Raw genomic sequence first — 23,784 nt, 5'->3', positions numbered from 1 at the left:
GAAACTTTTGTGGCAGATAATACTATCCAAAATGAGCATGAAAATGGGACACTTACTCATAGGTTTTCAGAATTTGTGAAACAGGTAGAAGTTTAAATGATCACGTACAGTGAAAAACAATTATATAAGTACCCAAAACTACAGACAATGTACATGGCTACTAAGTTTAGATTCTCTATGTGAATATGTAATTTTATTTTTTTCTCACCTGCTGAGTCAAGTAGGCTGTCGCCTTTGGTCACTCCATTGGTGCATCCCTTTACATTCTTTGTGATACAACTTTCCTTACTGCACAGGAGAGCTTCTGTAAAGTTTGGAAGGTAGGAGACGAGATACTGGCAGAAGTAAAGCTGTGAGGACAGGGCGTGAGTCGTGCTTGGGTAGCTCATTTGGTAGAGCACTTGCCCGCCAAAGGCAAAGATCACGAGCTCGAGTCTCGGTCCGGCACACAGTTTTAATCCTCCAGGAAGTTTCAGTTTCAATGTAGTCTCTCCCTTTGAGAGCCCCACGTTCTGAATTCTCGGAGATAATCCTAGGAAAAGTTTGCCTAGTAAAAAAGAGGCAAAGGCTTCCTGATGCTCCCTTGTACAATAACACCAGTTTTGTGGTACAAACGCCTGGATTCTGCAATAGCTCTATTGCGTCAGTTGAAGTAGAGATATCAGAAAACCTAATAAACAGGGACAGAGGTTTAAGCTTAAGACTTGAGGTTCAGCACTAAGTTTATTAACATCTTGCCAGCCATCACATCCACCAGAGCTTTGAAACAAAGATAATGTGTATTTCATGTAATACCTGTGCAGACTGAAATAACAAGAGCATCAAAGGGTGTAGTGGGCATTGGGAGTCGCTCAGAGAGAAACAGTAGTTTGATCTGTTTTGAGTTCTAGCAGCAAGTATACATTCAACTAAACTCACGGCATCTGAAGAAGAAGAAGAAGAAGAAGAAGAAGAAGAAGAAGAAAGCAGATCATCAGTCACAAAACTATTTTACTTAAGGCTGTAATTTAGTTTCACCTGGAAGCACTGCATTCATCTTATAGAAATTTCTTTGCATAGAGCACAATGTGTGTGTTCAGTTTGCTTCAGCTTAGTTCTTAGGATTGCCTTAATGACTCTCTCTCCTACCCTGCATACCATCACATTACTTCAGTGGGTTTCAGATTTGTCATAGCAGGTCGTGACATAATTATCTTGCAACTCGGAGTATCTGTCTTCTGATACAGTACTATGTTAGTCTTGAAATTTAATTTCACAGATTGTATCCTTAAATGAAGTCTAATAAGTTGAACACTTTCCAGATGCACCCTGGCTTGGTAACCATTAAATTTCAACAATATGTTTGCAGTGTCTGTCCCACGATAGCTGTAACATTGTGTCTTTCCATTCACCCCCTCCCATCCTTCGTCTTAATGTGTCACAAATACCCTCTTAAAACTCCTAGCTTGTGCCCTGTCACTAGTAAATATACTGTTGACATAATAGAGGCATCATAGCATTATTTGTCATTTTATTCTGTGTGCCTTTGAAAGGGAGAATGTAATAAAGAAGGATGGAACCATCAACAGGTGTACTGCTGGTTCCCGTTGTCCAGTTGTCACAATGGTTTGTTGAATAATTCTCTAGCCATCATCAGGTTTTTCAGTGCAACTGATGATAGAGACAGGATTACTTGGGTGGAGGTATTGCCCATCTTGAATTCTCCCACACACTTTTCACAGTACAGGGTGTACTTAAAGTCCGGGAACACCTTCAGTTATTTATTGCACAAGAATCAAACATTGTACAGATATAATACATACGCCATTTTGAAGAGAAACCCTGAAAGTTTTTTTTCATATATACCGCCACAGTGTGCTTTGGTAATTTGCCGATATTCAGTGCTAGTCGCAAACATAGCGAGTTCAGGTGCGATGGATTGGTCGTACTAAAGAGGAGACAGCTGTTTCACAAAATGGCCTCGCCGATCACCAGATCTCACTTTGTGTGACTTTTTTCTGTGGGGACACATTAAAGATCTGGTTTATGTACCGCCTCTACCATGCGATGTAGCAGACCTCTAGGAGAGAATACGGGAAAAGACTGCCACAGTCGATAATGCCATACTGACACAGGTATGGCAAGAATGCGATTACCTTATTGGCGTCTGCTGGGTCACTCATGGTTCCCATATTGAATATTAAAACAACTTTGAGTTTCTCTTTAAAATGCAGTATGTATGACATTTGTACAATGTTTAGTTCTTGTGCAATAAATAATTGAATGTGTTCCTGGACTTAATGTACACCCTGTATAGTAGGAAGGGGCTCCTCCCCTAATGTTTCCACCATGTCATCAAGGGTCTCCTGTGCATTCATGCCCCTTTTTCAGCAGGTATTGGATGACCACACACGTGCTCTTTCTATCAATTTTTCAAAATGTGTACATCTTTTACGCTTCAGACTCCAATATCTGAAAAAGAAAGATATTAATGAAAAATTTGGTAAGACCACTTTTGTCATTAGTAACATGAAAGTCTTGAACCTGTGGTTCAGTATTTCAAGGTATGTTGTTTAGAACCAGTTAAAAAAGCTTCAAAGCACTAGACTCAGAATCTTGGAATAATTTGCATTGAAAGTATTCTTAGATTATGGCATTTTGCATAATTATCTCACTGTCACTGATTCTTAATTACATAAATTACTAATAATGATTTGTAAGATTTGTCAGGGAAATAAAACATTTAAAACTGAACTTCTTTGGATCACTTCAGTGTGTGACATACAGCAGCAAGCTTGAACTGCAACTTTTGTTTACTCTGTGTTCTTTCATGAATAATGTAGAGATGAGAGAAAGTGTTGGGGTTAGCACAAAAGTATGTTGCTGAGGTTTTAAGACATGGAATTTTATTTGTTACAATCCTATGAAATTATGTCTCTTTTTATGGCTCAGTGCGACAAAATATTGCCTCTTATAGTTAAACTAGAGTTTAAAACTATTTTACATTGATCAACAGTGTGCTTAGTTGATGTTTCAGTTTTATGTACAATATTTCTTCAGATGCAGAGATGGTCTTTGAAATATTGTGCATGATGTGGAAACAGCAACTTGGTAGAACATCCGGAAGCACACTATCGATCACACACTATGCCATCATGCCAAGAAAACCTGAGAGATCATATTTTACATTGCATCTACTACCTGAAAAACTGCAAACTTTTTAGTTTTGTTTATGCGTAAGTTACAACAAAAGTATCGTTCAATGATTTGAGACAAATAGAAATGGAGGAAAATACAGTGAATTTATAATACTGTTGTCAGTGTTGTCTCTACCAGCATTAAGGCATCCATCCCATATCTGTCAGCTTCCTAATTTCAGTAGTGGAGTATGGTGTCACCGCCAGACACCACACTAGCTAGGTGGTAGCCTTTAAATCGGCCGCGTTCCTTTAGTATACGTTGGACCCGCGTGTCGCCACTATCAGTGATTGCAGACCGAGCGCCGCCACACGGCAGGTCTAGAGAGACTTCCTAGCACTCGCCCCAGTTGTACAGCCGACTATGCTAGCGATGGTTCACTGACAAAATAAGCTCTCATTTGCCGAGACGATAGTTAGCATAGCCTTCAGCTACGTCTTTGCTACGACCTAGCAAGGCGCCATTATCAGTTGCTATTGATCTTGTTAATCATGTACCGTCAGACCGACATTCACCATTAACGGATTAAAGTTAAGTATTCCAGCAGCTACGTCCATTTTTCTAAATTCTAATTTCCAGACCTCATGCCAGCCTGCGTGAGCTAAACGCGTGCCTTTCGGCTTCCTCTATTATTAAGGTGTTGGCTCTCCTGGCAACCCACAACATGAAGAATTCTTGGTCTTTGAGTTACTTAACTTGGTTTCTTTTAGACCATGCTGTCTCTTAAATTGGTGCCACGTAATCATTTGAAAATCTTAGTGCTAAGTCAGGACTGGAAGGTGTATGTGCTAACAACCACTGAACCAAATTTGGGATCAGCTTACATTTTTCAAAGCTGTATGTGGAGGGGAGTTACTGAGTATTGCTTTTATGAAAGCACCCTAATAACTTGTTCTTATCTCATTGATAAATTTAATTACAGTAATCACTGTTCATTGTATATTGTCCTTCTAAATCACAAAATACAAATGACCAAGAAGAGCCTCAGAAGGTCATTAACTTTAGTGTGCCAGCAGACTTCTGAAATTTGAAACAAATTAAAAGGTTACCTTAGAAGAGTGTGCTGTATGGATTCAGGTTCACAATGATAAAATCACATTTATTTGCGACTTAGAAAATCTATCGTCTCCTTCAGAAAAGTGTTCTTTGTGTACAAAACAAATGCAGGTATGGATGTCGCATGGATTTGGGGCCACTGTTAGAATAAACTTGCACATTTTGCGATAATTAGACTTATGTAGCCTTAAATATCCAGTTTCAGTTCTAATCAGCAATTGCTCGAGGTATGTAGGCATACATATCTGAATAATGGTATTTATGCACTTAGATCTGTGTATATATATTTTATTTAAACATACTTGAGTATACTCTGGTTGGCTTCACACCTTCAAATAACAAGGTGTTTCATCTTAATATTGGACTTTAGGCATTCATGCTCGTAAAAAAACTGTCACACAGAAATAACTTAGAATCATTAGACTTGCTTCTATTTTCCTTAAAGACAAGTAACTGACTTTGTTTCAAAGATTGCTAACTTAAACACACAATTTCATGTAATAATATTTTGTGGTCTTCCTACTAATCAAGTTTGTTCTTCTAATTATTGAGAAATATTTGTAGTTACTGGGTTTATTGAGAGTACAAACTTCTTAGCTTCAGATAGGACATAATTTACGAAAATTCTGAGTGCTGAGAGACAGTAGAACACTCTAAAAATCTAAAATGTTCTGTGAGAAGGGCAAAGGTGCTTGGAAAGAGGAAAGTGCCCTATGAGCATACAATAATGAGGAACAAAGTTACAGTGGCAAACAGCAGCTTTCCTCATTATTAGTGTATTTAATAACACAGGGAATCTGAAATTTCCTCAAGATAAAAGTACTTCGAACCAAAAGTTTGGGAACAGGCTGTGTAGTATACTTATCTACCATCAGTTCTCCGACCTTCATTACACTAATTCCTTCTTCCTTTCCTTCCTCTCCTCAGATTTATGCATCTGCACTCTGAAAGCCACTTTGCAGTGTGTGGTGAAAGGTACTTCGGATACCACTATCATTTCCCACCTTTCCAGTTCAATTTGCAAATTGTACCTAGGGAGACCAACTGATGGTAAGCCTCCATGTGAGTTCAAATTACTCAGATTTTTTTTTCCCCGTTTTGGTCATTTTGCGATATGATTGTGGGAAAAACTAATGTACTGTGTGGATCTTCTCAGTTTTGAATAAACCATTGTGTGATTCACATGGTCTCTGTTATAGTGTCTGCAAATAGTTTGATGCCCATCAGCAGGATGCACATCACACACACACACACACACACACACACACACACACACACACACGACAGAGTGTTACAGAAGAGCTAGTTATATGAGAGTTTTGGTTTCTACTCGTCAAAAAATTAATTCAGTGCAGTTGCTCCAGTTTATATCTCTGTAGTTACATACTTCTAGATATTTTACAGTTGTTGTTTGCAGTGATTGAGCACCATGTGAGTCAAGTTCATCTATGTTGAGTCAACTACCAGTGTCTACACAAAACATTTATTTTCTGCAGGTGTACCTGTATTTTTCTCAAATTTTCTAACTTGCGAGTTAACTACATGCATCACCTGTGAAGAACCTTGTGGATCTTCTGTTATCAAAATTATCGATATGTAAGCAGTGAACAGTTACAACACTGGTAGTTGGCATCAGCATGCCGATGGCTACTCTCATATATGAAGATTTGACCTATTATGGGCAACAAAGGTTTTTTTGTTTGGCGACTCCATGAAGTACTCTGTGCACCACGACCAAATAGTGGATATAATTGGAAGGAGAATCAGCATTGGTCATATTTTCTTTGTTTCATCCGCAAAATCGATTTTCGGTTACTTAGTGACCATCCTCAGTGCTGTAATTTACAATTAATTTTAATTGTAAAATTTTAATTGTAAATTACAGCACTGAGGATGGTCACTAAGTGACCGAAAATCGTTTTTGCGGATAATAACAAAAAAAATAAAAAAAACCAATGCTGATTCTCCTTCCAATTCTATCTACAAAGATTTTTGTTTGGTAGAAAGCACTGAAACTGCTGAGATACTCAGTAGGTTCATATGCCGTCCATTATGAAATTAGGGAATCCGTCTCTGAAATCAAGAAACAAAATACCTACCATTGTCTAATAGGCTCTGGATTTTATGGATGAAGAAAGGAATTTTTATTTCACAACTGTTCGGTTTTGGAGAATCAATTTTCCCCTATAGAGTAGATACTGGATTGTAACAAACAAGTGTAAAACATGTTCTGTAATTCTAGAAGTTGAGCATCAGTAATACAGATCTATAGTTACAGAAATATGACAATGCTCCTCCAAAACTGGTAATGACTTAAGTCTTTTTCCAGTCACTGTGAGCTTGAGAACTTCATTGTTCCAGTGACCTGTAGAGAGATGAACATCATTATTTTTATTCTCTGAATCTATATGGAGAAAAGATACCCTTTCTTTGTTGCACTTTTTACTTGATGTTAAATTCTGCAATATATTTTTTCAGTATCTTAATATGGCATTCTCACAACAATCTTTTTCTTTTTATATTCAATGTGCCTCCCAATTCCTTTGCGCTTGGTCTTTTCTTGTCAATTTAGATCTTACAAATGTTTTTTTTTTTTTTTTTTTTTGTTTTTTTTTCTTCTTCTTAGGTTTCTCTTTCATCTACAACTTGAGGTTCCATTATTCTTCATCTGTCAATGTCAAGTTCATTGGGTCTGATTTTTGACACCATGAAACTCTACTAAATTCCAATATACTAGGAACATCATCAGATTACGCAGTCGATTTTTATTTTCGGTTCCTTAAATGCATCTTACCACCTGGGCTGTAATGACAGTATTTCTGTCCTTCCTTTTTCTTTTTGTGTTTGCTTTATCCTTATAATAAAGTAATTCAGTTCTGAAAGCATGTTTTGGATAAATGTGAACGCCTTGTGTTGTAGATATTCTTGCGTACGTACTTTTTATCTGAATGTCATATTTTGACGACACTATGTAAAACGTATGACTGTATTAATTGTAATGTTTGTTCCAGCAACCAAACTAATAGCTGAGAATATACTGAAGAAAGATTGATGTGCAGTGGGCTGTGCAAGTTACGAGCACATATTCTTCACATCTTTTATAATTTTTGGTGGAGTGTTTCGCGTTGGACAAACGTCTCAATCGTAGCATCTCTTGTCTTGGCAAGTTGTCCAAATGTCACTGTGTTTGATGTTACTCACAAAGGTGTGATAAATGTGAAATCAGTATGTTAACTGCACGAATAAAATTTTTCCTGCCAACAGCTTTGCAATAAGTGGTGTTTTGAATGATGTTTTTGTTGTAATTGATGTTTGAATTGACACACAGTTATTGTCTTAAATTTTTATGTCTTTTGAGGAGCGTAGCTCTGACCTTAATGTGTTGTGCATATTTTGTAAATTCTTGTTTATGGGCCCAGCATCTTCTGCAAGTTTTGGACAAATATACATGCACACACTGTTGCAGTTTATTATAATAAAATATTTTTGATTACCATATTTTCCCCCTCTCTACTTACTAAACATTTGTAGCTTCATCAGTTTCCAGTAATTCACTCATTCTCTAAATCACAAAACTGATAACCCTCAGCAATGTAGAAAGATTGCAAGTATGGATAGCAAAGAGAAGTAGCTGAGAGAATCAAACTCTGTGTTTTGTATTGACTTTGTTAAATTGCTTTATTCTATTTCTGCTTACTCAAGGGACAATGGTCATGCTAACTATAACAGTGGAAAACTACTATTTTAAAAGCACTTTCCTGTCTGAGTTACATCAAGTAGCTGCTGCTGTTTTAATACTGCTTTGCTTAACATATACAAAACTACTCTGGTACACGTCAAAGATTAAGTTAACTGAATACTGTGATTGTGCAGGACTAATTGTAATGAACAGTGTTACTTGCCATGCTGCCAATAAGAGGCTTTGTCTCTGCACTACATAGATAATTTGGGGGAGAATGAGAGTGTACTATGTAGTGCGAAGGTGGTTAGCAAAGATGTTTTTGGTTTGGCTGGGTGAGTAAAATTAGAGAAGAGGGCTGGTACTTCACCAGAAGGGCAGAATAGAAGGCTGCTAAGAGAAATACCAAGAAAAGATTACACACTGTAATTTGATCTGTCTTGAGAGAACACCGGATGACGCACCCCAGCGCTTTTGTGTGTTGTGTACATAAGTCTGTCTGGTGCAGATTGTAGCAGCATTTTATACCACAATCCTCAAAACACATCTAAAAAGTAAGATGTATTACAATATATGTGTGTAATGTTTTAAAGCTCTGAGAAGCACACCTAAGAGTAACTTGTTAATGAACCTTAGAAGACAATTAGTGTCCGATAAATGTTTGATTTTCATATTATGAGTTGTTGAACACCAAACTGTATTTACATCCACGTCAAGCAAAAGAAGATCCAAAAGCTACCAGTATTTTATAGCAGTTACATAGTGTGGGACCATCTATTAGAATCTATTACCTGATGGCACTCCGCTCCAGAGTATGAAAGTAATTAGTCTGTAACAACATTTTCAGCTTTGACTCATACAATAGAAGGGAATGGATTTAAAGGTCTGTTAATTAAACTCTTTGTTAAGATTGTAATTAATTGAAAGCCTATTTTTAGGTTTACACAGACATAATGAAAATCAGTCACAATGTAGCATGTGCCTGTTGATGTCCACTGGTTTTAGTAGGAAAATTGTTTGATTCTTTGAGAAGATTCTATATTTACAGCCAAAAGCATTGCAATAGCAGAGGTACTGAAGTTTGTTAGAAGAATGCCTGTAAGGAAACAGTTGCTATTAAGATTCTGACTGTAGTGAAGGCACTGGAAGCCAGGAACTCTTCCAGGACAGAGCACCTCTTAGTTATTAAAATGATAAAGGTGCTTATAGACTGCAGAAAATACAGGCAAACAATAGAAATAGTTTGGATTGAAAACTACACTAATACGAAACATAATGTGATATATGATAAGCTGCCAAATGATGTGCTTTTTAGTGGATTGTGTTGATATTCCACTGGGTTAAAAGCATTCATCTGTCTGGTATTGACACAATTGTGACTGTGTGGAAAGAAAAATGTAATATGTCAAAACTCCTTCAAGGATACGCAGAGATAAAGTGTATCACCACGATGATTTGGTGGAAGAGACTCTGACATCTATGTTTGTCTTGCAAATCTGTTCTGAAAAGGAATATGTGATTGTTGGTTGTCACTATTATTCATGCTTTATTATTGATATTAAGTTTTATTTTGCATATGATGTTATACTATTGCACTACCTGTTCTACATTTAATTTAATTTCATTTTCAGTTGACAGTCTGAAAAAAGAAGTGAATGGAATTGATTGTTTCAATAAATATGTGCTGATATATTTGCTCAAAACAAATCACTAAGAATCTGAATAACTAAAAGAAGAAAGAAAGTCAAATTTTAATAGGACTTGATGCACAACCATACACACATGCATTTTAGTTTTCGTATCTTCTAGGACTGAAGAATGAACTTACGAAATGGTGGTATGTTAATTGAAAAGTGGTGCATGTACTGACAGTTTCAATTTTGGCACGGAAACATTTTTACGGTTTAGTTTGAGTTATATGAGGTGCTAACAAAAATCTCCAAGAATTTTAGTGTACTGGATAAACTAGTAGCAGTAAGACATTTCACCCCCAGATGTGTTGAGGTACATGTCGTAAGTACCATGGCACAAAATTACGTCATTTTTGCCACACGCAGTTGCAGTACAGGGTGTGATCAATAAGTTGCAGGATCTGTATTGTGGACGGAACAGTGGAGGGGGGTCGGATAGCCTGGGCATGATAGTGGGAAACTTTCTAGAGAGACCAATATTTTTCCAGTCGCCTGCAGGGAAGCGGAGAATGAGCATGTTGATTTTTGTGCCTTCCGTTCAGTAGTGCGCTCACATTTCAAGATAGAGAAAAATCTCGAGCAGCACCATCAAATTCTGCATGAAACTGTGGGAAAACTGTGATGGAGACCCTTGGAATGATTAAGGATACTGCGTAGACGCTGCCCTGAGCAACTCAACAGTGTTAAAGTGGCATAAGCTGTTCCGGGAGGGACGGGAGCTCGTCAAAGATGGCCAGCACAACAGTCGCCCATCAGCTTCAAAGATCGATGAAAATGTGGCCAAAGTGAATGCGCTCTTGGATTCTGACCGGGGCTTAAAAGTTAGTTTGATAGTTGATGAGTTGGGGTTTTCATATGGTACCATCCAAAAAATTGTTACTGAGGATTTGGCCATGCGAAAGATGTGAGCCAAGTTTGTGCCAAAGTCCTGAGTGATGAACAAAAACTGAATTGTGTGCAAATTTCCCGGGAAATTTTGAACTGTGTCCAAGAAAACCCAAATTTTCTTCACAATGTGATTACCGGCAGTGAATTGTGTCTGGAGTAAGATTCTGAAACCAAATGCTAGTGCTGAGTGGCACATTGCCAATTCCCCGCGTCTGAAGAAAGCCATAATGAGCAAGTCAAGGGTCAAAACTTTGTTCCATCTTTTTTTTTTTATACCGTCATGGTGTGGTTTACCTCGAGTTTGTCCCCTGGACAAACTGTGAATGCTAAATTATTATGTGGAAGCGCTTGACAGGTTGCACCCTCTGAATACGGCCTGACATCACCGCTTGTTGGAAGCTGTGCCACGGCAATGCGCTGTGCCACTGCGTGCTGTGGGTGTTGGAGCACCTGATGTTTTTATTTCTTCTTTCCGAACTTTATTTCTCATTATCTTTTACCGCCTGTTCATGAACATGTTGTGTAAGATTACTCATGACGTACAACCATATTCATTACTTTCTTGACTACCACCTCTATTTCGTGCCCTTAAACTCCTGTTACCTGCAGTCTGGTTTTTATACCAGTTGTTGTTAACCTTCTGCTCACTGTATTTTATACCCGCTGAGGAGTTATTGAATAGAATTGGGGAGAAGAGAGATTTGTGGTACAACTTGACTAGAAGGGATCTATTGGTAGGACATGTTCTGAGGCATCAAGGAAGCACCAATTTAGTGTTGGAGGGCAGTGTGGAGGGTAAAAATCGTGGAGGGAGACCAAGAGATGAATACACTAAGCAGATTCAGAAGGATGTAGGTTGCAGTAGGTACTGGGAGATGAAGCAGCTTGCACAGAATAGAGTAGCATGGAGAGCTGCATCAAACCAGTCTCAGGACTGAAGACCACATCATCATCTTCAAAAGTCAACACTGTCAAAAATCTTCTTTAAATGTGCCAGTACTGTAAGCACTGATTAACCTTTCTTCAACATTTTGGCTAAGATAAATCTTGGGGTCAGTAATGCATTGCACACTGTAATTTTTCTCCAGATCTCAAATTGGTCTTCATTGATGTGGGCTTCTACCAGTTTTTGTCATTCTTTAAATAATTTGTGCCGCTATATTCATACCTGTCAGCATCTATCTTTGGAATTGCAGTTATCATGTTGTTTGTTGTTGTGGTCTTCAGTCCTGAGACTGGTTTGATGCAGCTCTCCATGCTACTCTATCCTGTGCAAGCTTTTTCATCTCCCAGTACCTACTGCAACCTACATCCTTCTGAATCTGCTTAGTGTATTCATCTCTTGGTCTCCCTCTACGATTTTTACCCTCCACGCTGCCCTCCAATACTAAATTGGTGATCCCTTGATGCCTCAGAACATGTCCTACCAACCGATCCCTTCTTCTGGTCAAGTTGTGCCACAAACTTCTCTTCTCCCCAATCCTATTCAATACTTCCTCATTAGTTATGTGATCTACCCATCTAATCTTCAGCATTCTTCTGTAGCACCACATTTCGAAAGCTTCTATTCTCTTCTTGTCCAAACTATTTACCGTCCATGTTTCACTTCCATACATGGCTACACTCCATACGAATACTTTCAGAAATGACTTCCTGACACTTAAATCAATACTGGATGTTAACAAATTTCTCTTCTTCAGAAACGCTTTCCTTGCCATTGCCAGCCTACATTTTATATCCTCTCTACTTCGACCATCATCAGTTATTTTGCTCCCCAAATAGCAAAACTCCTTTACTACTTTAAGTGCCTCATTTCCTAATCTAATTCCCTCAGCATCACCCGACTTAATTAGACTACATTCCATTATCCTTGTTTTGCTTTTGTTGATGTTCATCTTATATCCTCCTTTCAAGACACTGTCCATTCCATTCAACTGCTCTTCCAAGTCCTTTGCTGTCTCTGACAGAATTACAATGTCATCGGCGAACCTCAAAGTTTTTATTTCTTCTCCATGAATTTTAATACCTACTCCGAATTTTTCTTTTGTTTCCTTTACTGCTTGCTCAATATACAGATTGAACAACATCGGGGAGAGGCTACAACCCTGTCTTACTCCCTTCCCAACCACTGCTTCCCTTTCATGTCCCTCGACTCTTATAACTGCCATCTGGTTTCTGTACAAATTGTAAATAGCCTTTCGCTCCCTGTATTTTACCCCTGCCACCTTTAGAATTTGAAAGAGAGTATTCCAGTCAACATTGTCAAAAGCTTTCTCTAAGTCTACAAATGCTAGAAATGTGGGTTTGCCTTTCCTTAATCTTTCTTCTAAGATAAGTCATAAGGTCAGTATTGCCTCACGTGTTCCAGTGTTTCTACGGAATCCAAACTGATCTTCCCCGAGGTTGGCTTCTACTAGTTTTTCCATTCGTCTGTAAAGAATTCGTGTTAGTATTTTGCAGCTGTGACTTATTAAGCTGATAGTTCGGTAATTTTCACATCTGTCAACACCTGCTTTCTTTGGGATTGGAATTATTACATTCTTTTTTAAGTCTGAGGGTATTTCGCCTGTTTCATACATCTTGCTCACCAGATGGTAGAGTTTTGTCAGGACTGGCTCTCCCACGGCCGTCAGTAGTTCCAATGGAATATTGTCTACTCCGGGGGCCTTGTTTCGACTCAGGTCTTTCAGTGCTCTGTCAAACTCTTCACGCAGTATCATATCTCCCATTTCATCTTCATCTACATCCTCTTCCATTTCCATAATATTGTCTTCAAGTACATCGCCCTTGTATAGACCCTCTATATACTCCTTCCACCTTTCTGCTTTCCCTTCTTTGCTTAGAACTGGGTTTCCATCTGAGCTCTTGATATTCATACAAGTCGTTCTCTTATCTCCAAAGGTCTCTTTAATTTTCCTGTAGGCGGTATCTATCTTACCCCTAGTGAGATAGGCCTCTACATCCTTACATTTGTCCTCTAGCCATCCCTGCTTAGCCATTTTGCACTTCCTGTCGATCTCATTTTTGAGACGTTTGTATTCCTTTTTGCCTGTTTCACTTACTGCATTTTTATATTTTCTCCTTTCATCAATTAAATTCAATATTTCTTCTGTTACCCAAGGATTTCTACTAGCCCTCGTCTTTTTACCTACTTGATCCTCTGCTGCCTTCACTACTTCATCCCTCAAAGCTACCCATTCTTCTTCTACTGTATTTATTTCCCCCATTGCTGTCAATTGCTCCCTTATGCTCTCCCTGAATCTCTGTACAACCTCTGGTTCTTTTAGTTTATCCAGGTCCCATCTCCTTAAATTCCCACCTTTTTGCAGTTTCTTCAGTTTTAATCTACAGGTCATAACCAATAGATTGTGGTCAGAGTCTACATCTGCCCCTGGAAATGTCTTACAATTTAAAACCTGGTTCCTAAATCTCTGTCTTACCATTATATAATCTATCTGATACCTTTTAGTATCTCCAGGGTTCTTCCATGTATACAACCTTCTTTCATGATTCTTAAACCAAGTGTTAGTTATGATTATGTTGTGCTCTGTGCAAAATTCGACCAGGCGGCTTCCTCTTTCATTTCTGTCCCCCAATCCATATTCACCTACTATGTTTCCTTCTCTCCCTTTTCCTACACTCGAATTCCAGTCACCCATGACTATTAAATTTTCGTCTCCCTTCACAATCTGAATAATTTCTTTTATTTCATCATACATTTCTTAAATTTCATCGTCATCTGCAGAGCTAGTCGGCATATAAACTTGTACTACTGTAGTAGGTGTGGGCTTCGTATCTATCTTGGCCACAATAATGCGTTCACTATGCTGTTTGTAGTAGCTTACCCGCATTCCTATTTTCCTATTCATTATTAAACCTACTCCTGCATTACCCCTATTTGATTTTGTGTTTATAACCCTGTAGTCACCTGACCAGAAGTCTTGTTCCTCCTGCCACCGAACTTCACTAATTCCCACTATATCCAACTTCAACCTATCCATTTCCCTTTTTAAATTTTCTAACCTACCTGCCCGATTAAGGGATCTGACATTCCACGCTCCGATCCGTAGAACGCCAGTTTTCTTTCGCCTGATAACGACATCCTCTTGAGTAGTCCCCGCCCGGAGATCCGAATGGGGGACTATTTTACCTCCGGAATATTTTACCCAAGAGGACGCCATCATCATGTAATCATACAGTAAAGCTGCATGCCCTCGGGAAAAATTACGGCTGTAGTTTCCCCTTGCTTTCAGCCGTTCGCAGTACCAGCACAGCAAGGCCGTTTTGGTTATTGTTACAAGGCCAGATCAGTCAATCATACAGACTGTTGCCCTTGCAACTACTGAAAAGGCTGCTGCCCCTCTTCAGGAACCACGTGTTTGTCTGGCCTCTCAACAGATACCCCTCCGCTGTGGTTGCACCTACGGTACGGCTATCTGTATCGCTGAGGCACGCAAGCCTCCCCACCAACGGCAAGGTCCATGGTTCATGGGGGGGGTGCAGTTATCATATTCTTCCTAAGATATGTAGGACAGGCGAAATATCCTCAGACTTTAGGCAGTTATCATATTCTTCCTAAAGTCTGAGGATATTTTGCCTGTCCTACATATCTTCCACATCAAGAGGAATCATTTTATCACTGTAAAACAGGATCTCAATAATTCTAAAAGAACATTGTCAACTTCAGGGAGTTTTGTTTTAACTTGGTCTCTCAGAGCTCTGTTAGTACTGGCTTACCATTTGAGCTCACTTGTAATTAACATTAGTTAGTTACAGGTGCTTCTGTTTCCTTGAAAGATCTCTTTAACTTTTCTTCGGGAAGCATCTATTTTTCCTCGCATGTCTACAGCATTGCATTTATTCTCTAGCCATTTGTGCTTTGCTAGTTCCCACTTTCTGGCAACCGTACTTTGTCGATGGCTGAATTCCCCTTTGCCTGATTAATGTTATATACTTTTATATCTTCAGCTTTCATCAGTTAAATTCATTATTTCGTGTGCTATGAAGAGATTGTCACTAGGCTTGTCGTTTTACTTATGTGATCCAGCTGCCTTAACTATTTGATCTCATAAACATGTCTTCTGGTCTATTCCTTTCTGTTTGTCATAAATTGCCTGATGCTCCCTCTGCAACTTGCAGCAATCTTTGGTTTATTTAGTTATTTAATCAGGTCCCATGTCCATAATTCCTACTTGCCTGCAATTCATTCAGTTTTCATCTATAGCTCGTAACAAGTTGGTTATGGTCAGCGTTCACATCAGCACCTGGAGGTGTTTTGCAGAGTATGAAATCTGGTTTTAAAATTTCCATCTCGCCATTATGCAATGTGAAACCTTACGGTGTCTCAAAGTCTCTTCCACATTCACAACCATCTTTCATGATCCTAAAACCAAGTGTTATCAATGATTAAGATATCATACTCACTTCATGGAGTAGGCAATGCACAGCCTCTACTGGAATCAATCATGTCCTTGGACATCAGACACTTCACTGTCCAGTGGGCGTGTAATTCAGGATGGTCCTAGGCACATGATCTTGCTGCATTCTTAGTAAATGGTTACACAAATTAACTTTGTTTTTTAATTTTTCTTTCCAAATTGAAAATTTGTAACTGTTGCCTTATTTTTGTATTTTGTCCTTCAGTGTGGAACCTTCGACAGCCCAGAGACATTCCATCTCAGCTGACATAATTTTTGTTCTGTATTTTTTAAAAAGAACCCATATCTTACTTCCATATAATAATATTGGAACTGCCATTGTTTTATAAAGCTTTAGTTTCATTTCTTATCTGGTTTTAAGTTTTGGAGGCCCCCCCCCCCCCATATGCACATGTTTAAATTTGAAAAGTTTTGTTTCTATGTCATTATGAATTATTGGGGATATTTCAGGTCCAACACCGTTAAAGGTGGGAAACTACCCCAATATTTTACCATTTATCTCAATTTTTTAAGTTAAGTTTTTCACAGAAATGCCATTACTTTTGATTTATGTGAATATATTATCCATCCATATTGTTCTGTTATATTTCATAAGATAACTAGTGCCTGTTGTGTTGTCTTCTCTCCGTTGCGCTGTGACTTGGTTGGTTGGTTGTTTCAGGGAAGGAGACCAGACAGCGAGGTCATCGGTCTCATCGGATTAGGGAAGGATGGGGAAAGAAGTCGGCCGTCCCCTTTGAAAGGAACCATCCCGGCATTTGCCTGGAGCGATTTAGGGAAATCACGGAAAACCTAAATCAGGATGATCGGAGGCGGGATTGTACCGTCGTCCTCTCGAATGTGACTTTGTCCACACAGATATTAAAATGTCTTGGTGAGAGACAGCAACCTTTACTTGTTTTTGCTGATGCTGTTAGTTGCTTCCCCATGTCAATAAACACAGTAGAGTTTTGATACAGACTTTAGATCACTCTTATTAGAGTATTTGGTAAACTTTTCCCAATCAAATTTCACATAGGATGTGTTGATTCAGACTCAAATGCCTCTCAGAAATCAATGAAGGCAATGTGAGTTTCCAAATTGAATTCCCTTCTTTTCGCAATCGTTTATTTCCCTATGAAAGTGGCGTCTACTGTGGAGCAGCCTCATCTAAACCCCACATGTTCTTTGCTGATGATAGCATCTGCAATGCCTTAAACCTAATACTTACTAGTCTGGAGTATATTTTATAGGCCCTGGCCACCAGTCTGATGCTTCCATAATTTTTGCATTCACTCCTGTCATCTTTCTTGATTTCACTTTTAACCAGTTCTCAGGTATTGTTACCCTCCAGCACATAATCAGCAGACCCATAAGTCTAAGATGTGAGAAGCTTCCACGATATTTCCAGCACACTGCCTTAACCTCGTCCATTCCTGCTAGACCATATAGATAATCTCCTCAAGAGAAATGTTGTTTAATCTGTTGTGTTCATTTGTGTATGTCCCTTCCTCAGAGTTCTTATCTACCAAAGATCTCTGTAGTACAAGTGCTACACCTCATCAATAACATTTAGTTTCATGGTGTGTTTCTGTTCTTGATATATTTTCAGTGTCTTGTGTGTGTGTGTGTGTGTGTGTGTGAGAGAGAGAGAGAGAGAGAGAGAGAGAGAGAGAGAGAGAGAGAGAGAGAGAGAGAGAGACTGTCAGCCATGTACATTGTTTTCAGTGTTTGAAATGACTCTATCGTATGAATCTTTGGCCCATCTTTACTAACTTTGCTTTGATTAAAATATACTCTGCACAAAATTCTACGAAGCTTTCCCCCCTTTCATAGCTTTCCCTGTCAGTGTTCTCTATTACTGGCTCTCCCTTTCAGTTTTGCACTGTCAGACTTTCCCACAGTCATAATTCAATTTGCATTTCCCTTAAGAACGCTGCCTGACAAAAAAGTGAAGTGCCCACAAGATGTGGTTGAATGTCAGTGTAACTTCATATGCATGCACACCATTGGCAGGTAAGTAAATAGTAATCTGCAAATTCTCTGTGACACAATGGCCAACAGAGTGCATTGGTGGTGTTAGTGTTCAGTGTTGTTTCCAAGCCTGATAAGTTACAAGGTGCATGAACTGTTTGAGACGTTGAATGAATGATCACTGTAAGGGTCAGAGATGCCACATACTCATGTGAGACAATGGTACAAGTGCCTGACAGAATTTGAAAGGGGTCTCATTGTAAGTATCCATGTGGATGGTTGGTTGAATTGTGCAGTATTGAGATTTGTGGGGCTTCAGATGTGACTGGCCCACTTTCAGACTCTAGGGAATGTGAGGGCAAGCATACATTCCATTCGACCACATCTGACTGCTACAAGGGAGCACTGCTGTACTGTGCACAAAGTATACTCTAACCCCTCCACATCTGCATCTGCTGTCAGAGAACAAGTAATGGACTCTTTGCAACATTCTCTGCTTCACCCACTATTGCTAACAGATTAACAGCAGCTGGACTAGAGAAGTAATGTCCTTCGTGTAAGCTGTCATTAACACCCTACATGGGAAGCATATACTGCTGGTAATTGGCATCACATTCTGTTGGGCAGTGAACTGCAGTTCTGCACTATCACAACCCCCTGGAGGCTCACAATTATTTGGCGAGTTCGTGCGTGGCTACCGTGTGGGCCCCAGCCTTTGCATCATCTTTTCCCTTCCATGCTGCATGTCTGTCCTGCTATTCGTTTTCCCCTCCCTTGGGGAACATTTCTGAATTTTCAGTATCCTGACATCAGTCCTCACACTGTTCTTTCTTTCTTTCTTTCTTTCTTTCTTCTTTCTCCATCTCATAGCCTTCCTTTGCCTCAGCATTTGAGGTCCCTCTTTGTTTCTTCTTCCTCCTCACTGTACACTCCTGAAGGCCAGCCCATGCATCTGCCATGTAACAGGTGACTGGGTAACACGTAATTCCCTGTCCCAGGTTGACAGTTGGGCTTTGCATGTACCCTCCTATATAGGCCACATTTAGGGAGGGGTGACTGCCTGAGCTGTTACCTTCCCAAATTGCCAATTGGTCCCACTGTCAGGAGTTCAGGAGGTGTGACCTGAGGTGTGAACAGTCATCTAATTCAGGTGAGCCCCCACCTGAGGGATGGGGCTTCCAAGGCTGCTTGCCCCATTTTCTTCAGGATTTTTAAAAGACAGAGTTTTCAAGGTCCATATGGGTTCTGCCTTATCGGATACCTTTATCCAAGAAAATGGGGTGCCTTTCTTTCCCTCACCCCTTCTTCCGTCCTTTTCCTTCCTTCCCTGTCAATAGTTTATTATTTTATGGATATTGTAGTTTCCTCTTTTAATGTGAGATTTTATCGGTTTTATTTAATCTAAGGTCGGAGGGACTGATGACCGCATAGTTTGGTCCCTTCTCCAACCAACCATCCAAAATGGGGTGCCCAGGGCTCTGTCCTGAACGTCGTCCTCTTTGCTATAGTCATTAAACTTACTGTGGTCCATCTTCCACTGGGCATCTCTGGCTCCCATTTTGTTGGTGATTTTACAATCTATTACTATTCTCCATGGATTTCTCTCCTTGAGCGTTGTTTTCAGCAGTCTGTTGATTGTCTTCACTCGTCGAGCATTGACAATGGCTTTTGCTTTTCCTCTTGACAAAACCATTTGTATGAGTTTCTGGTGGTGCAGTTGGTTTAATCCACCATCTTCACATCTTTGGCCTGTTGCTCTTCTGTTCACTGAAACTACGAAATTCCTTGGGCTCATGCTTGACGGGGAAACTTTCTTGGTCCTCCCGTGTGTCTTATCTGGCTGCCTGCTGTACCCGGCCCATCAGTGTCCTACGTCCTAAGATGTACTTCCTGGGGAGCAGACTGGACCACCCTCCTCCATTTGTACCAATCCCTTCTCCATTCAGAACTAGGCTGTGAGTGTTTCGTTTATGCATCTGCACGTCCATCCATCTTACGCTGCCTAAATACAATCCACCATCGAGGAATCCGTTTGGCCACAGGCACCTTTTGCACTAGCCCGGTTGAGTCTCTATGCAGAAGCTGCCGAACTACCACTGTCATACTGACATGGTGTTCTACTCAGCAGATATGCATGTCGTTGTCTGCTGTGCCCAGCCACCCATCATCCTATGACCTCCTCCTCTGACGAATCCTTTGACCGCCAGTATTTGATGTGTCCTCTGTCTCTGTTACCTCCTGGAACTCTCTTTCAGCTAATATTAACTTCACACTACCTGCCACTTTATCAATGTGTGTGAATCCTTCACCACCTTGGCTTCATGTGGTGGCTTGTGTTCCCTTGAACTTAATTTGCTTCATGAGGAAACTACTGCAGGTCCAATCAATTGCTGCAAGTTTGTTGACGTTCACACAGAACTTAGCGACAGTACCTTGGGGTATGCTGATGGCTGTTGGACTGACTGTGGTGTCAGGTGTGCCTTTGCCATTGGCACTGACAATTTTCAGTATCAGCTTCCGAAACACTGTCAGTATATACAGCAGAGCTCTTCGCCCTGTCTCGGGCCACGCAGTACCTCCGGTGACACAGGCTTTCCAATTGTGTTATCTGTTCCAACTATCTGTGCCCTCCAGAACCTCTGTGTGCTGTACACTGTCCATCCTGTAGTGCAATGGGTCCAAGAAAGCTTCCACTTGCTCACTCTTGAGGAAGCCACGATGATGTTTTTGTGGGTTCTGGGTCACATCACTCTAAAGGGAAAAAAGAATGCAGTCATCCTACCTCGGCCAGCTAGTTCTTCCATTTCTTTCAATGATCTCTGGTGTTGCCATCTGTCAGCAGGTGTCACTTTAGCATCATCACTGGTTTTCCCCTTCATGGGAACAAGCTCCAGGAAATTAAACCTCTCCCAGCACCTTGGCTGACCACCTCTCGGCCCTCTCAGTGCGAGGAGATAATTTGAGGTGATTTGATGTGAACTCCATCGGGGTGTCAGAATGCATGATAATGTCAAGGATAGTTAACAGTTGTGCAGTTGTGGGCTAGCTTGCCTCAGGAGAGAACACAACTGCTTTATAAAATTCTTACCATCTGAATCTGTTTATGCCTCCAGGACAGAAGGGGGTGCAACGTCAATGGGCTTGTGCTATTGTTTGACCTATTCTCCTTCTTATTATTCCTTTTTTTTTTTTTAAGCCAGCATATCTCAATGTCTTTTATCTCTTTATACATTCTCTCTTTATACATTCTCTCTTTATACACTCTCTCTTTATACACTCTCTCTTTATACACTCTCTCTTTATACACTCTCTCTTTATACACTCTCTCTTTATACACTCTCTCTTTATACACTCTCTCTTTATACACTCTCTCTTTATACACTCTCTCTTTATACACTCTCTCTTTATACACTCTCTCTTTATACACTCTCTCTTTATACACTCTCTCTTTATACACTCTCTCTTTATACACTCTCTCTTTATACACTCTCTCTTTATACACTCTCTCTTTATACACTCTCTCTTTATACACTCTCTCTTTATACACTCTCTCTTTATACACTCTCTCTTTATACATTCTCTCAATCTGTACATCTCTGGAGCTAGTAGACATGTAAATGTGTACTGCATTAGTGAATGTTGCTTTGTATCTGATAATATAATCACTATGCAGCTCATAGTAATTTATCCCAAATTTGTTTACTCATTATTAGACATACTCCTGTACTGTTGCTGTTTCATTTTGCGTTGATGTGAGATGTGTGGAGGATTATATGAGGATTGTCAGGATTCGTCACAGGTTCTCTCTTCAGATAGTTATACAGGTAGGAATGGGATGCTTTTCCTTAGAGTAATACAAAAAGTATTGATTTTTTTGACACATTAGACAAAAGATCTGATAAAAATAACTAAAAATGCTGCATGTTTAACATAATGACTGCCATGAGGCCACTGCTGTACACAACAGAACCTAACCCCAGGAGCCGTGTGGCTACTGGCACCCACACTGGCAGTTAACATTTAAAAAAGTTGTAAATAAGTTATTTTACTGCATTCTGATGTATGTTTGTGCCAAGTTGATCAATATAGGTATTGGCATCTCAGGGTAACGTGAACTCAGTGCGCCATCAGATTGCTAGCTGTTGCAGGTAATTATCTCTCAATGAAAATTAGAAACAAACTGTAGTTGTAAATAATAGATAAACTATAAATGAAAAAAAGGAAACACTCTCATACACAAGATAAAATATATTGAGCAGGCGAATAGGATTGAGCATGTGGACATCTAGCGGTCAGAATGTTTGGAAGAGGATGGACAGTTATGTTTCTCACACCATCCATAAACTTCAGAACTCGTTAAGTAACATTCCTGACATTTATTTCGTACTTTTACATTTCTACTGTCTTTTTCTTTCGTAATTGCCAGGCAGTGGTATTTTGTATGTGCTGACAATGAACTCTGAGGTTGTGAGTAATCTTTGTTGAACTACTTAAACCTAACTAACCTAAGGACATCACACACAGCCAAGGCCGAGGCAGGATTCGAACCTGCGACCGTAGCATTCGCGCGGTTCCAGACTGTAGCGCCTAGAACCACTTGACCACCCCGGCCGGTGTTGAAACATAGAGCTTTGCAATTACTTTTGCTCAGTTGACATTCCAAGTAAAAGTTTCTATACAGAAGTTCTTTATTTGCATTGTTTCCAGTTGTTTTCCTATACCGTATTGATGCATTTGTCACTGATGTATTAAAGAGGAATTAAGGTGAATTTGTGGTACCATCAAATGATTTTTCGTAAGGGTGAGAAGTAACTAGTCACTTCATCTGAAATGTCTGTTCCTTTTTTCCCTTTGTTATATTTATCAACTACTGTGTTTAGTTTTTCAAATCCAGATCGATTTTTGCCTGGTAGAATGATATCTGAGGTGTTTTGTTGAAAGAAAGAACACTTCCCTTTCGTTCTTCCACTTTCAAACCCGAATGCTGTCGGATGACACTTTACCTGCTGCTGCCCATTCTGTATGCCTTTTTTAAAAAGATGCCTTCAGTTCTTTCGCGAAGTCCCCACTAACTATGTTTTCTTTTTAAGAAGCTGCTTTGTGAGAGAAACGAGTGTGTAATAGATACCTGTAACAACTGTTCAGCCCTCTGAAAAAATTATTCATAAGCTCCAGCACAATATTTTGTCAAGTTTTCGGATAAAACATTCATGTGTTCTTCACGAGTGACCATGCATAAAGCATATCCAATCATAATTTGAAAACCTTAATGCCATATTTATGGCTTTAACAGGGAATATTCTATGAAGATGGAAGTTGTCCAGTCAATGGTACCTTGGTTTCAGCTGTTGTAACAGTTTGTCATGTGCTATATATTCTGTACAAAATTTCCTTTGAAACATGCATTATTTCCCTGAACTTTTGGGTCCATGAGTTGGCAGTTCATTGCCTGTGCAGTAGATGCAATGGGAGAGTAACCGAAAGTGATTTCTGCTCATTATTTTAGGCAAATTGTCATTTTTGAAAAGAGGATTTGTGTTCCAATAATATTCTATTGTCGGATATATTATCAGTCCATTGTACATAATAATACAAAATAACTTATGAATTGTGTAATGGTAATTTTTTTTTACCAATGTTTCATCTGCACGCTATTGCTTACACAGTTACTGTCTAAAAGTTGTACAGTTTATCTGTTGATCACAGTTACAACCAGGTTAATCAATTCCTCATCAAAAAATACATTGAAAACTTAATATGGTTTCAAAGCATTCCTATCTGTAGGATAAGAGGAATCTTATAAGTATATTTTTCTTAATCTGTAAACACAATCTCTTTGAAATCAGTACCATTGACATCATACCATTCCATTGTCTACAACCTGGAATGTAATGATGATATT

General features: G+C 39.4%; 1 protein-coding gene across 1 annotated transcript in view; it reads left to right on the top strand.

Moving 5' to 3' along the window:
- Positions 1 to 7,731, top strand: part of LOC124796241 (receptor expression-enhancing protein 6-like) — a 59,287-nt gene extending 51,556 nt beyond the window's left edge. Inside the window, exon 5 of the mRNA XM_047260331.1 lies at positions 7,245 to 7,731. Within this exon, the coding sequence (XP_047116287.1) occupies positions 7,245 to 7,285 (41 nt within the window). The 3' untranslated portion in view covers positions 7,286 to 7,731. The remainder of the gene's footprint in view (positions 1 to 7,244) is intronic.
- The last annotated feature ends 16,053 nt before the right edge of the window (positions 7,732 to 23,784 follow it).

Source organism: Schistocerca piceifrons, chromosome 4 (assembly GCF_021461385.2).
Source record: "Schistocerca piceifrons isolate TAMUIC-IGC-003096 chromosome 4, iqSchPice1.1, whole genome shotgun sequence".
Lineage (NCBI taxonomy): Eukaryota > Metazoa > Arthropoda > Insecta > Orthoptera > Acrididae > Schistocerca > Schistocerca piceifrons.
The sequence above is the reverse complement of the archived record's forward strand: the minus strand, read 5'-3'. Positions and strand labels throughout refer to the sequence as shown.